Below are 15781 nucleotides of genomic sequence, written 5' to 3' on the forward strand. Positions count from 1 at the left end.
TGTGGAGCTGATCTGTAAGATGACCAGCAGGAGGCGCTAGTGTGGTGAGTCGCACCCCATCACAGATACGCTAGACATATCAGATACCTGAAAGGGGTACAGTAGTCTGGAAAGGTTGAGAGCCACTAGTAAATAGGGATACACTGTTCATTTGGGAGCAGAGGATCTGGGAGATCTGTGAATAGCCAGTGTCAGGGGCTGGATGTCACAGGGGAATGCTTCAAGGGGACTCAGGAACTGGGCTGTACCTATTAACCTGCAAGGTAAAGACAAGGCTGGTATAGCCTGAAGGAGAGTGCTTGAGGGGCTGACAGGCTGGTGGCATTAGAGAGCTAACACCCAGCTATCATACACAAGACTCCCTCACAGTAGAAGCAACGAGCACAGTAAGGGTCTAGCATATGGGCTCAACAGCCTGAAGCAGAGACCCTAGGAGCAGCCATGGTTAGGGACAAGGTTAAGCTGAACTATACTGTTGATAATTTCTTTGTTAACAATGTCAAACTGCAGAAAGGGTTGTGCGGACTTTATTTTAAAGTAGATTGGAAAAGACTTAAAAGCTCAACAGAAGTTTTCAATTATTTAAGAAAAACAATAATTATCAATTAAGAACCATATAAGTAACAGGATGCATGCCTAGGATAAGCATGCGGTCTTTGGGTTCTGGTTTTTACCACTGATTCATTCTCCAAAGAAATTAATTTGACAACGCGGATTCTTGATTCCATCCTACCACATCTCACTGTACATATAGGAAGAAACTTGTTAAAAAACTGTATGTGCTATAGAAAAAACATTAGGTTGTATAAATATTTAAACAGAATTTCTGTAATACTAGACAGGTTAAAAAGGTGAATGTACTAAAGAATTCACACAAGTTTACCATTAAATTGCAATGAAGTGCAAAAACTAATAAGATATCCATGGTAAAGAGAGTGACTGCATACTTTTATAGCTATTTCTATACCTTTGATAACATACTTAGGACCCATCTTCACTACGTATACAACCAAGATGGGGCACCCAGTTACTTAGATTTCTAACTTAATTACTCTACAAATGTAGCAGTGTAGTAGATAAGACTGTAAGTGTGTTTTGGAATTAGGTCAAATCTTTGGATATGTCCAAAGTCCCTGAAATAGAGGTTCAACCCTATGGTCATCTGAATGCACCTTGATAGTAGTTGCATATGCATCTCAATACTTGTAATTCTAATTTTAATAAACTCTAGATTGAGAATATTTTTCAATTTTCCCCATTATTACAGACTTTTTAAAAGTTCCAAAGAAAAGGGTTGGGATACATCCTATAAAATAAAAATTAAATATAAATAAAATTTCTATACTTTTACCATTCTACAATCTGCAGTAGCACTTACAAATCATCAGAATACTATGATCGTATATAGAAAGCAGTGTACATATACAACAGAAAAGTACTTATTTTTATTGTGTAAAATAGGCTAAAAACCCCATTTATCTTCTAAAATGCATTCAAAAACATATCTATAAAATGTTCTTACAAAAATATGCCTATGGATTAAGTACTGATATTTTTTTTAAATGAAAGCAACTTGTAATAGATATAGAATGGTAATTACAAAGTCTACTTACCCTAACCTTCTCTTCTAATCTTCCTAAGCGTACATTCCCTTCTATTATTTTGTTCAGAACTCCATGCTTCTCACTTTCCAAGCATTTGGCCTGCAAATATAATAGGTAGATGAATGTAGGTTTTGTATTCTGATATGTGTAAGAAAAGGAAAAAGAGCAGAACAGAGTGCTGTTTTGCCATCATGACAGCATTTCTTTTTTCGTATGAATGGTTCTTAGTATACAAGTCTATTATATACCTAACTTGAAAATGTCTTGCTGCAAAAGGGAGCTTGTCTCTCAAAGCCTACAGCTGCAGTTTTTGGAGAGAGAAGAGGTAGACCTAAGATGCTGATAAAATGGGCAATGTTCTACAAAGAGACAGAATTACACAAAAGGGACTTCTTTGAATATATTCTCCTTCCTTGTATTACCTTACACTGAGGCTGTCAAAGTACATTGCAAATATGAGTCATTTCTCATTACTTCTTTATATGGGAGGTATCTGTAAATATTATTTCCCTTTGTTGCATGCTCCACAAGCATTTCCATGCTATCCTCCATATGGTCTGCTATGCTTGTAATGCCCTATTGAAACTCATTCACCAAGCCACTTTCCGTGCCACATGTAAATCTCTTACAGACCTATTTCTATCAAGACTACTGAAAGCAAAAAAGAAAGGTAACCAATCAATAATAATTAAAAGGGGAGAGAACCAAACTGTCAAGATGCAACTACTGAAATAAATTAATAATATATGAGAAAAGCAGGAGATGCAGAAAAACAACTCCTTAGCACTCTACTAAAACTATATTTGTAGTGATTGGGCTTGATTCAGGCAGGATGTGGGCCAGCTTCTGCTAGTACAGATCTGGGGCCCAGTCCCCCAAGAGGGCTGTCCAGTTGCATAAAGGGTACATAACTTCTGCTACCTTGTGAAATAAAAATCAGTCACTATGGCCCTTTAAATCAGGGGTTCTCAAACTGGGCATTGGGGCCCCTCAAGGCTATTAAATGGGCAATCGCAAGCTGTCAGCCTCCATCCCAAACCCCGCTCTGCCTCCAGCATTCATAATGGTGTTAAATATATAAAAACATGTTTTTAATTTATAATGGGGGAGGGGGTTGCACTCAGAGGCCTGCTATGTGAAAGGGGTCACCAGTAAAAAAAAAAAGTTTGAGAACTACTGCTCTAAATGGTCAGTGTTGGTTGGAAAACATTTCAGACTCCTGACTGACATTTTGAACTGCTTGAACTGAAAAGAGCCCTTGAAATAGCAGGAGGTCAGGTTTGAAGTACAGAGATGCACAGGGAAACGTATGCATTGCCTTCGTACTATATGCTTGGTTCATTTCACTGTTCTGAATCCATCACTTTTGTAAACACTAAGTTCACTCACAGATGTAAGAGAAAACAAAAAATTGAACAGACTACAAACACTGAAAAGATCTTAAACCCCTTAAGAAGATAAACTCTTGAATCCACTGACAGTATTCAAAAGAGAAATAACTGGGTTAGAATTAGTGGTGCTTGACTACATGTGAAGTATATGCATCACTCCTGTCTATTCCACAGAAAGAGCTCCCTTCACAGAAAATCAAAACTCACCAGTATCACAGAAATATGAGCGTTGTGCTCAGTCACTGAATGACATTTTGACTTACTATGCAGCACCTGCATAATAAAATAGAGGAATGATTTTTGAACGCTGCTAACACTGGATTATAGTTTACCACTACTACCCATAAAAAACTGTTTTAAATAATTTGTTACTACCCTTTTATGCTGCAATTTGATTTTTGTTTATCAGACTACTGGTTCTGATCCTACAAACAATAAAGCTAAGTGTGTGTGTGTACTTACAGGATTGGGGCCTTCGGGCAAATGCTGGGGAGGCACTGTTTTCCCTTAGATCCCTCTGCACATTAATCTCTTCCTTTCTACTTGTGGGAATGGGACAAGCTTGTGGAAATGTAACTCTTTGGACCACTACACACACACATTCAACCACTGAAGGAAATCTGCAAAACCATTAACACAACCTCCAAACTACATTTGCTTTTCTGTAGCTCCTATTTGGCACTGCGGAATCCCACTTCATCAGCATTTCCAGGAGCAACTGCAGGTGGAGGAAGCCTGGGAAGCACAGCTCCAATGGAGCCACACTTTCTGAATCAGAAGTGAAAGCTAGGGATCCCAAAGCATAGAGGCACAGAGTTCTATTATTTCAGGGGGTAGTGAATTCAGCAGATAGTGAATCAGCAGGAAAACCCACCTTGTTTGTTCCATGGGTGAGCAAGGAGACCTGTCTGCATAATAGAACAATTTGAGGAGAACTTTGCAAGGGAAAGACAGTTACCTTTTTCGTAACTGGTGTTCTTCGAGATCTGTTACTCATGTATATTCCACAATAGGTGTGCGTGCTCGCCATGTGCACCGGTGCCAGAAGTTTTTCCCCTAGCAGTACCTGTAGGGGGGGAATACCCCCCCCCCCGCAACCCCTGGAGTGCCACCTGCCTGACACGGTATAAGGGGGGCTGTGCTCCCCTCACCCTCAGTTCTTTCTTGCCAGACAACTCCAACACAGGGGAAGGAGGGTGGGATGTGGAATAGACATGAGCAACACATCTCGAAGAACACCAGTTAGAGGAAAAGGTAACTGTCTTTTCTTCTTCGAGTGATTACTCATGTGTATTCCACAATAGGTGATTCCAAACTATATCTGTTGGAGGTGGGTAGGAGTTCCCAAGACGGAGTACCGCCCTGCTGAACCCGGCATCATCCCTGGCCTGGCAGATGATGGGATAGTGCGAGGTGAACGTGTGAACTGAAGACCACGTGGTGGCCCTACAAATGTCCTGGGTGCGGACATGGACCACGAAGGCAGCCGACGAGGCCTGCGCCCGAGTCGACTGTGCCCTCACAATGGGCGGCAGGGGAACCCCCACCAGCTCATAACAGGAACGGATGCACAAAGTGATCCACTTAGAAAGCTGCTGAGTGGAAATCGGCTGGCCCCTTGCGCGCTCAGCCGAGGCGACAAACAGTTGCGAAGACTTTCTGAACGGCTTGGTCCGCTCGAGGTAGAAAGCCAGAGCTCGCCTCATGTCGAGCGTGTGGAGACGGCATTCCTCACTAGTCGCGAGGCTTGGGGCAGAAAAATGTCCTGACCCAGGTGGTAGGCAGAGACCACCTTCAGGAAGAAGCGAGATGTGGGCAGAGCTGGACCTTGTCCTTATGAAAAACCATATATGGCAGTTTGGAGGCTAGGGCCCTGAGCTCCAAGACCCGCCTGGCCGACATGATAGCTACCAGGAAGTCCACCTTCCATAAGAGGTGAGACCAGGAACATGTGGCCAGTGGTTCAAACGGGGCCGCCGTGAGATGAGCCAGCACCAGATTTAGGTCCCACTGTGGAACCAGGGGCTTGGAATATGGGTAAAGACGGTCCAAACCCTTAAGGAACCAGCCAGTCATAGCACAGGAAAACACAGTGTGCCCTTGCACCAGGGGATAAAAGGCCGATATGGCCGCCAAGCATACCCTGACTGACGAGGGCGCCAGTCCCTGGGCCGTCAGGTGGAGGAAGTAATCAAGGCTAAGCTGGATCGGGGTGGCCGTCGGGGAAACACCCTGGCCTGCCGCCCACCTCAAAAACAGAGACCACTTCGCCATGTAGGAGCCGTGAGCGGAGGGCCGTCTACTTTTGAGGAGGACACGCTGAACCTGTTCTGAGCATGTCCTTTCCTCGCCACCTAGCCGCTGAGCAGCCATGCCATGAGGTCAAGCGTTGCTGGGTTGGGATGGAGGAGGCGACCCTGGTCCTGAGAGAGCAGGTCTGGGCGGAGTGGCAACTGCCATGACGGAGTAACCGCCAGCCCCAAGAGGGTCCCGTACCAGTGTTGACTGTGCCACACCAGGGAAACGAGGAGGACCCTGGCTTTGTCAGTCTTTATTTTCTCCAGGACCTTGCTGATCAGAGGGAACGGGGGAAAGGCATAGAGGAGCTGGCCTGATGAGGACAGGGTAAAGGCATCAGAGATAGCGCCCCTCCCTAGGCCCCCCTGGAGCAGAACCGGGGGCATTGTTGGTTCTGCCTGGTCACAAATAGGTTCACCTGGGGAGTACCCCATCTTTGAAAGAGCTGGTGAGCCACTTCCAGGTGTAGAGACCACTCGTGCTGAGAAGAAAAATTCCTGCTGAAGCGATCCGCCCTGATGTTCCGGCCTCCTGGCAGGTGGAAGGCTTTTAGGTAGATGTTGTGGGCTATACAGAAGTCCCACAGACTGAGGGCTTCGTGGCAAAGGATTGGACCCCACCTTGCCTGTTGATATAGAACATCGAGGCCGTGGTGTCCGTGAGGACCCGACTACCTTGCCCTCTAGGTGTGAGTGGAAGGCCATACACGCCACTCGCACGGCCCTGAGTTCCTTGACGTTTATATGAAGGGGTAGCAGAGACCACAGGCCTTGCATCTGAAAGTTCCCCACATGGGCCCCCCAACCCAGGTCCGACACGTCGGACACCAGCTCCAACAATGGGGCCCTGTCCCTGAACGGGACACCTTGGAGCATGTTGTTTGGGGCAGACCAGCACCACAGGGAGGTGATCACCGAGTTCAGCACAGTGAGGACTTTGTCCATTCTGTCCATGGCCTTGGAGAACTGCAAAGCCAGCCAGAGCTGGAGGGGCCTCATTCTGAGTCCGGCGTGATGGACCACATATGTACATGCAGACATGTGATCCAGCAGTTGCAAGCAAGCCCTGGCTGTCATCACCGGGAACCTTGTGACCGAGTCGATGAGCCTTTTCAGGGTCTCGAACTTGTCTGGTGGGGGAGAGAGGCTCTGGCCGACGTTGCATCCAGTAGTGCCCCTATAAACTCTGTGTGTTGAACCAGGACAAACGTGGACTTGGCGTTGTTTATCAACAGGCCCAGGGCAGTAAATGTGGACAGGAGGAGCGCCACATCATCCCTCACCTGTGACCGGGTGGTGCCTTTGACCAGCCAGTTGTCCAGATATGGGAATATTTGGACCCCCGGAGACTGAGGTAGGCCGTTACCACTGCCATACACTCTGTAAAGACCCTGGGGGCAGTGGACAGACCAAAAGGTAGGACTATGAATTGGTAGTGACTCTGTCCCACCAGGAAACGGAGGAAGCGTCTGTGCCCCTCGAAGATGTGGAAGTACGCATCCTGTAGATCGAGGGCAGCGTACCAGTCCCTGAGATCCAGGGAGGGGATGATGGAGGCCAGGGAAACCCATGCGGAACTTGAGTTTCACCATGTAGTTGTTTAGGCCTCGCAGGATAAGGAAATTATCCTTCGGGATAAGGAAATACCAGGAGTAATATTCCTTGCCCAGGAACGACTTGCGCACTGTGTCTGTAGCTCCTAGGTCCAGGAACCGCCCCACCTCCTGCTCAAGCAGAGCCTCCTGAGCAGGGTCCCCCAGGAGGGACGGGGACAGAGGGCAGTTGGGCAGGGAGGAGGTAAATTGAAGGGTGTAACCTTGGGAGATGGTGTTGAGGACCCATCAGTCTGAGGTGAGCTGCAACCATTCTGGGAGAAAAGCACACAACCAATTGGAGAAAAGGAGCTCTATTGGAGGAAGGTCCCTGCTGAGAACTGGCAGGGTACCCCCGAGCGTCCCGTCAAAAACACCTTTTGCCCGCCTGCCTGCCCTTAGAAGACCCAGGCTGGGGGGCAGGCTGGGACTGCCGTTGCGTTGCAAGAGCTTTCTATAGTCCCGCTGCTTTTTGTGGGTGGCCTCATACTTTGGGAGGGCAGCCTGGGTGGGAGCCTGCTGCGGCTTGAACTTGGGTTTTGCCAGAGGAGGGACATAGAGGCCCAAGGTCTGGAGGGCTGTGCGGGAGTCTTTCATGCCATGCAGCCTTGTATCTGTTTCCTTTGCAAACAGAGCCTTCCTATCGAAAGGGAGATCCTGCATGGAAGACTGAGCTTTGCAGGAGAGCCCAGAGAGCAGAAGCCATCACGCCCATCTCATGGACACCGCTGAGGCCATGGACCGTGCCCGCCCCATCTGAAGCGGCCTGCAGGGATGCCCTTGCGGCTGCTGCCCCTTCCTCCACAAGCACCTAAAACTCGTTATTGCACTCATGAAGGGAGTCCTCAAACTTGGACTCGTAAGGTTAAACTCATAGCAACCCAGGAGAGCCTGATGGTTTGCTACTTGTAGTTGAAAGCTTGATGATGAATAAATTTTTGTTCCGAAAGTATCCAACCTCCGAGAGTCTTTGTTCTTGGGGGTCGGGGCTGGTTACCCCTGCCGCTCCCTGTGGTTGACCGACTCGACCACCAGGGAGTTGGACGCTGGGTGGGTATACAGATACTCGTGTCCCTTCGTGGGTACAAAGTACTTGTACTCCGCCTTTTTAGAGCTGGGAGTCAATGAGGCTGGTGTTTGCCACAGGGCATTTGAAATTCAGCAAGGCCACCCTGTCCAGTGCTGAAGGGGATAGCAGATTGAACAGGGAGTCTGAGGGCTCTTCCATCTCCTCAGCCTGGAGGTGGAGGCTCGCTGCCACCCTTTTTAGGAGGTCTTGGTGGGCCCAGTAGGCCTCCTGCGGGATGGAGGGGGTTGGGGCCACAATCAGCTCCTCCAGACGTGGCGAGGCTGGTGCAGTGCTTTGGGTGTTGTCCGGCACCGGAGGATCCACCACCTGGTCGGACTCCAGGCACAGTACCGAGGACACAAGTCCCCCTGACCTTTTTTCTGGCGGTTGAAAGATGGATGCCAACGGTGCTTCCAAGGCCCCAGCCACCGAGCGAGCCCCCACCGGAGGCTGCGCTGGAGGCCATGGTGCCCACTGGTACCGCTGGGCCGACCACGACGCTTGGTGCCATAGCACTTGCTGAGGCACTGGCGGGGCTGGTTGATCGGACTGGCTAGCTTGGCCTGTAGACGGGCAGCTGTAAGGGGAGGCCAGGCTGGCATATGATCTGCTGAGGCCTCTGGACCGTGAGTATCGGTGGTGCCGGGATCTACGTCTGCCACAGGACCAAGATCTCGACGCGGAGGAGCGGCACCGACAGTAGTAGCTGGTCTGCAAATGGCCTTGACGGGTAGACCCGCGTTGGCGCGACATCGGTGATTGACGCACAGGGCTACAGTGCCTTGGCAGGGACTTGGAATGGGAGTCCGAGCAGGAACAGCATCGACAATTGTGCCGCGACCAACTGCGATATCTCCTGCAAGACAAGGACCGTTGGCAACGTCCGCCACGGTCCCGTCAGTATTTGCTTTGCGAAGATGAACGGTGCCAGGACTCCCGGTTGGACAGCACCCATCCAGTCTGGCCGGCGTCAAGGGCGATCCACATGGACTGAGCCCTGAACAGTCGCTGGGCGGTGAGCGGTGTCGGGAACGTTCCCTCAACCGAGACAGTTACCAGGCTGGTGGCAACTGCGGTGATCCCAGCAGTGCCTTGCCTCTGAAGCAGGGGGCCGACATTGGCGGAGCTCCGAGCGCCGGCATGGACATGATGTCCCTGGTTGCCTGGAGGGCTTCAGGCGTAGATGGCATCCGGACATCTGGAGAGGCCTGCTCCAAAGGGGCTGAGCTACTCCACCCAATGTGAGTAGGAGGCCTAGAGCCTGATGGGGATTGAGGACTACCTGACATGGGCCTAGCCTCTGTCCCAGACTTCCCTCAGTGCCGCTACAAAGAGGGAGTCTTTCTGGTCCTCTTGGCATGCCCCGTGGATGGGGAGCGGTGCCGACTGGATGATGGTGCTGGAGGGTCTCCGTGTACCAACGCTGCGGTGCCAGGTACCAGTTCGGAGTGGTGTGCCGGGGTCGGGGCCAGCGCCGACTACATCAGGATGGCCCGGACCCTAATGTCCCTTTCTTTTTTGGTCCGGGGCTTGAAAGACTTGCAGATCTTGCATCTTTTGCTGATATGGGTTTCTCCCAAGCAGCGCAGACAATCCGCGTGCAGGTCACTCCTTCGCATAGAGCACCTACAAGAGCCGCACGACTTAAAGCCTGGGGCGTGGGGCATGCCCCGGTCTGGGCTCAATGACTAACTAAACTAACTGAATTAGCTAACTGACTACAGGTACTACTGAACAAACGAAGAGTTCTGGGGACGAGCTGCAGCAAAGCTGGAGCTGAGCGGTTCCGACACACGTTCACTGGCAGCAAGAAGGAACTCAGGGTGAGGGGAGCACAGCCCCCCTTATACCGTGCCAGGCAGGTGCCGCTCCAGGAGTCGCAGGGGGGTGCCCCCCTCTATGGGTACTGCTAGGGGAAAAACTTCCAGCACCAGTGCACATGGCGAGCACGCACACCTATTGTGGAATACACGTGAGCAATCACTCGAGGAAGAACCTTTTCCTCTCCTCAAAGGCTCTTCCATGGGAAGGAGCAATAGGGATCAAACAAATATTTATTGATTACAAGAAGATTGCTTTCCTATTAACTGTTTGAATTACTCTCATGTCAAATGTGATAAAACTTCAGAAATTGTTTAGTATGGGCATTTTTCCTGCAACTCAAAGTATGATAAATATCGAAACACTAATTTTTTATGAAAGTGCCTGTAGGACAAAAAAATTGAATTACTGTAACCAAAGTAATATTTGTATGTGTAAATAAAATCTCCTTTAATTTCACACATACAATTCCACTGGCCACTTAAATTAACTATTGTTTAAAAAAAGTTACTGTTTGTTAGAAATATAATAGTATGCTATTTTAGCAACATAAAAGTTTCTATCCAGACTTAGACTCAAATCAACTTTTCTATAGCAAATGTCATTGTCAGTTTTTGCTGCAGGCACGGAATTGTTCTTTAATTGTAACTGTAACTTTAATTCTTCAATTTATTAAGAAAATAAATTTCCAATGCTTGTTGTTAAAATGTCAGCAAAACTTACAAGTGACCCAAAACGGGGCGGGGAATGACAGTTATGTGCATTTCATTATGTAGGAAGAGGTGTGGAAGGTTGCAAAGGGCTCTAGCAACTGTGAGAAGGCATCTTGAGAACTACCAGAGGAAGTAGTATCAAGCAACTGATCATCTGCCCTAAGGCCGCTCTCATGTAGGACTCCACCTTGTGACTTCATATTGTTTAATGTCCATAGCTGGGGTCCTGTCACCAAGAATACTTTAACCCCAGTGCCCAGTAATCTAAGAAGGGGCCTTTCCGGGCACTTTGTCCGTGTAGAGTTGTAGTTGTCTTGAAGGGTTGTGGAATGTGAGACAGTCTCGGGGGGACAACAACGACTGTTACTGACCTTTTGTAACTGTTGTTCTTTGAAATGTGGTGTTCATATCCATTCTATGCTAGGTGTGCGTTCACCGTGTGCACTGTTGCCCAAGATTTTTCCCTTAGTGGTATCCACTGGGCTGGCTGTAGTGCCCTCTGAAGTCATGCGCATATTCACTGGTATAAGGGGTGCTGCCGGCCCCGCACCCTCTCAGTTCCTTCTTGCCGGTAGCTCCGACAGAAGAGTAGGAGTGTGGGTGGATGAAATGGACATGAGCCACATGTCTAAGAACAAAAGTTACAAAAGGTTTGTAACCATTTTTTCTTCGAGTGCTTGCTCACGTCCATTCCATGCTAGGGGATTCATAAGCAGAACTTCAGGAGGTGGGCTCGAAGTTCATTGATGTGCTGCCTGCAACACTGCTCTTCCGAAACTGGCACTGTCACAGGCCTGTGGGGTGATGGTGTAGTGGGACGCAAAAGTATGAACTGACTACCAGGCTGAGGCTCTGCAGATGTCCCATATTGTTACCCGCACAAGGAACGCCCCTGATGAAGCCTAGGTTCTTGTGGAATGTGTAGTAAAGATTGCCAGAGGCAGAACATTCATGTGCTTGTAGCAAGCTCGTATACCAGCGGTTATCCAGGATGAAATTCTTAGGGTTGACACAGGAAGCCCTCTCATCCTTACCACCACTGCTACAAACAGTTGTGTGGACTTATGGAAGGGCTTAATTCTCTCAGTATAAAAGGCAAGAGCCCGCCTAACATCCAATGTATGAAGCTGATGATCCTTTAAGTTTTGTGAGGCTTTGGGAAAAAGACAGGTAGAAAAATGACCTGGTTGTTGTGGAACTGTGACACGATCTTTGGTAGGAAGGCTGGATGGGGGTGCAGTTGGACCTTGTCCTTGAAGAACACCATGTAAGGTGGTTCTGACATAATGGCCTTGATCTCAGAGACCCTTCTGGCCAAGGTGATTGCCAATCGAAAGACCTTCCAGGTGGGAAGCAATAGGGAGCACGATACTAACAACTCAAAGGGAGGCCCAGTGAGCCTCGACAGGACCAGGTTTAAGTCCTGGGGGAGTTGGTTCGCAAACCTGAGAATAGTCCTTCCAGCCCTTAGAGAAGCTGGACCGTCCTCTCGTGAGAGAACACTAATCTGCCATTCATTGGAGGGTGGAAGGTTGAGAGGGCTGCCACATGAACTTTAATAGATGAGAGTCCCAGACCTTGCTGTTTTAGGGGGAGCAAATAGTCCAAGACAGACTAAAGAGAAGAACGGGATGGAGAGAGCGCCTGTTCGGAGGCCCAGCAAGTGAAACGTTTACATGTGGCCAAGTAGGTAGCCCTGGTGGAAGACTTTCTACTACCTAGCAAGTCCTGTCAAACCTGTTCTGAGCAGGCCAAGGGGGCCATTTCAGATGGGGGAAGGGCAACTTTAACCATGATTCAAGGGGCTACTTAGGCATCTGAAAATGCTAGGTTTTTTTGCAGATAACTTGGAAAACAGCCGACAGGAGCACTGTATCTTATTCCTATATAAAGAAAGAAAAAATACTCAAACACCAATTAAAGACACATTTTAAAGTTTATATGTAAGTTTAGAACAATCAGTAGATAATAGAGCAAGATAGTGCCAATTCCAAGCCTTGAGGTGTCAGTTTTGGAGCCTTGACACAGATATCGGATACACAAGTTTGGATGTTAGCAGCATGGATCTATACGAACAAATGTTGGCAGCCAAATCTTACAAATTGTTCAGACTGGCTTGGGTTTATGTTCACTGAAGGACTTATACAATAATTACAATAAATACAAAGGATTAAGTTGGAAGGATGTTTCTAGTGTGTTGCTGTAAGAGAGTAAACATCACTGCTGTGAAATTCACAGATGGTACTCAAGCTTGTGAGTGTCTGCTGAACCCCTCATAAATGTGTAAGTAAAACTACAACAGGGGATATGAATACTTACCTGCTGGAAGAGAAGGAGATTCAGTAGACTGCTGCAAAATGGCTGCTTGAGGGCAGCAGTTGAGGGGCAGCAGCTCCTCAAAAAGTATACTGGGAAAAGGTCCTAGAAAAGTGCAACCCCACTCAGGAGATTTGGTAAAATCCAGGCATTCACAGAGGAATCAGTGTTTCTGTGTCACAGCCTATGGAACTGACCCAAAGTCCAATGTAGGCAAAAGAAAGATTTCCACAGACTAGTGGGACTAAATGGCCAAACTGGAGTAGTGCTATTCACTAAAAAAAATCAGAAAGTTGGAAAAAAACTGTGAAAGTTCTAAGTGTAATTTAAACAATATTTGTGGTGGTAATAACACATGCTCGTTTCTTCACAGCAGGAAAAGATTACAGGTGGTCTACTCTGCAGTGCTGCTCTTCCAGCCTGAAACTTCCAAAGCTGGGCTGTCTGTGAGGATAATTATCCCCTGAATGTGCCTAGGCCAGCATCGCTCTCCCACACCAGAGCAGCCTCCTATCTACTGGTGTCACAAAGGACTTGCCTTACAAGCAAAAGGCCTTTTTTAACATGTCCACATGTGAAGGTGAGGGACAGATCATGATGAAGTTGCAGTGGGGAGGTTTAGGTTGGATATTAGGAAAAACTTTTTCACTAGGAGGGTGGTGAAGCACTGGAATGCATTACCTAGGGAGGTAGTGGAATCTCCTTCCTTTGAGGTTTTTAAGGTCAGGCTTGACAAAGCCCTGGCTGGGATGATTTAGTTGGGGATTGGTCCTGCTTTGAGCACGGGGTTGGACTAGATGATCTCCTGAGGTCCCTTCCAACCCTGATATTCTATGAAATCTGCAGCATCTTCCACCCTAAGCACAAAGCTTGAGAGCTTCCTTCCTCCCACCACTTCCTGACACTGAAACTTGTCACCAGATAATCTGTGGTTTACTGCCTTCAGTCATCAGTGAAGTAAGAATACTGACAAGTTCTATAGAGTTTTTCCCTTTCTACTAACCACCTGTTTTTCCTGGGTTAAATTTGAGCCAGCTACTTTTAATCTCTGATCATCTCTTCCAGGAATTAGGAAATCTATGTAACAAGGAGTTAGGTTGGAAAGAAGAGTAGTTGTACTGAGTAAATCACTGGTTCTCCACTTGTAAGGTAACTCCCTTTTCTTCATGTGTCAGTATAATAATGCCTGCATCTGTAATTTTCACTCAATGCATCTGAAGTGGCTTTTTTTTACCCACAAAAGCTTATGTTCAAATAAATCTGTTAGTATTTAAGGTGCCACCGGATTCCTCGCTATTAGGATGGTCGCCTTCTGCAACTGGTATGCTAAATATCATGGTTAGAATCATAGAATATCAGAGTTGGAAGGGACCTCTGGAGGTCTAGTCCAACCCCCTGCCCAGAGCAGGACCAATCCCCAACTAAATCATCCCAGCCAGGGCTTTGTCAAGCCTAACCTCAAAAACTTCTAAGGAAGGGGATTCTACCACCTCCCTAGGTAAAGCATTCCAGTGTTTCACCACCCTCCTAGTGAAAAAGTTTTTCCTAATATCCAACCTAAATCTCCCCCACTGCAACTTGAAACCATTACTCCTTGTCCTGTCATCTGCTATCACTGAGAATAGTCCAGATCCATTCTCTTTGGATCCACCTTTCAGGTAGTTAAAAGCAGCTATCAAATCCCCCCTTATTCTTCTCTTCCGTAGACTAAACAATCCCAGTTCCTCAGCCTCTCCTCATAAGTCACGTGTTCCAGACCCCTAATAATTTTTGTTGCCCTTCGCTGGACTCTCTCCAATTTATCCACATCCTTCTTGTAGCGTGGGGCTCAAAACTGGACACAGTACTCCAGATGAGGCCTCACCAATGTCGAATAGAGGGGAACGATCACGTCCCTCGATCTGCTGGCAATGCCCCTACTTATACACCCCAAAATGCCATTGGCCTTCCTGGCAACAAGGGCACACTGCTGACTCATATCCAGCTTCTCGTCCACGGTCACCCCTAGGTCCTTCTCTGTAGAACCGCTGCCTAGCCATTCGGTCCCTAGTCTGTAGCTGTGCATGGGATTCTTCCGTCCTAAGTGCAGGACTCTGCACTTGTCCTTTTTGAACCTCATCAGATTTCTTTTGGCCCAATCCTCCAATTCGTCTAGGTCCTTCTGTATCCTATCCCTACCCTCCAGCGTATCTACCACTCCTCCCAGTTTAGCGTCATGCGCAAACTTGCTAAGGGTGCAATCCACACCATCCTCCAGCTCATTAATGAAGATATTGAACAAAACCGGCCCCAGGACCGACCCTTGGGGCACTCCGCTAGATACCGGCTGCCAACTAGACATGGAGCCATTGATCACTACCCGTTGAGCCCGACAATCTAGCCAACTTTCTACCCACCTTGTAGTGCATCCATCCAGCCCATACTTCTTTAACTTGCTGACAAGAATACTGTGGGAGACCGTGTCAAAAGCTTTGCTAAAGTCAAGGAACAACAAGTCCACTGCTTTCCCTTCATCCACAGAACCAGTTATCTCATCACAGAAGGCAATTAGATTAGTCAGGCATGACTTTCCCTTGGTGAATCCATGCTGACTGTTCCTGATCACTTTCCTCTCATTTAAGTGCTTCAGAATTGATTCCTTGAGGACATGCTTCATGATTTTTCTGGGGACTGAGGTGAGGCTGACTGGCCTGTAGTTCCCAGGATCCTCCTTCTTCCCTTTTTTAAAGATTGGCACTACATTAGCCTTTTTCCAGTCTTCCGGGACTTCCCCCGATCGCCATAAGTTTTCAAAGATAATGGCCAATGGCTCTGCAATCACATCCGCCAATTCCTTTAGCACTCTCGGATGCAACTCGTCCGGCCCCATGGACTTGTGCACATCCAGCTTTTCTAAACAGTCCCAAACCACTTCTTTCTCCACAAAGGCCTGGCCACCTCCTCCCCATGCTGTGCTGCCCAGTGCAGTAGTCTGGGAG

General features: G+C 47.9%; 1 protein-coding gene across 4 annotated transcripts in view; it reads right to left on the reverse strand.

Moving 5' to 3' along the window:
• CEP89 (centrosomal protein 89) overlaps positions 1-15781 on the reverse strand; it is a 133739-nt gene that overhangs the window by 46515 nt on the left and 71443 nt on the right. For all 4 annotated transcript variants that reach the window (XM_073307850.2, XM_073307847.2, XM_073307849.2 and 1 more), the window contains one exon: positions 1614-1703. In XM_073307850.2, coding sequence (XP_073163951.1) covers positions 1614-1703 — 90 coding nt within the window. The remainder of the gene's footprint in view (positions 1-1613; positions 1704-15781) is intronic.

Source organism: Lepidochelys kempii, chromosome 12 (assembly GCF_965140285.1).
Source record: "Lepidochelys kempii isolate rLepKem1 chromosome 12, rLepKem1.hap1, whole genome shotgun sequence".
In the NCBI taxonomy this organism is placed as follows: Eukaryota; Metazoa; Chordata; order Testudines; family Cheloniidae; genus Lepidochelys; species Lepidochelys kempii.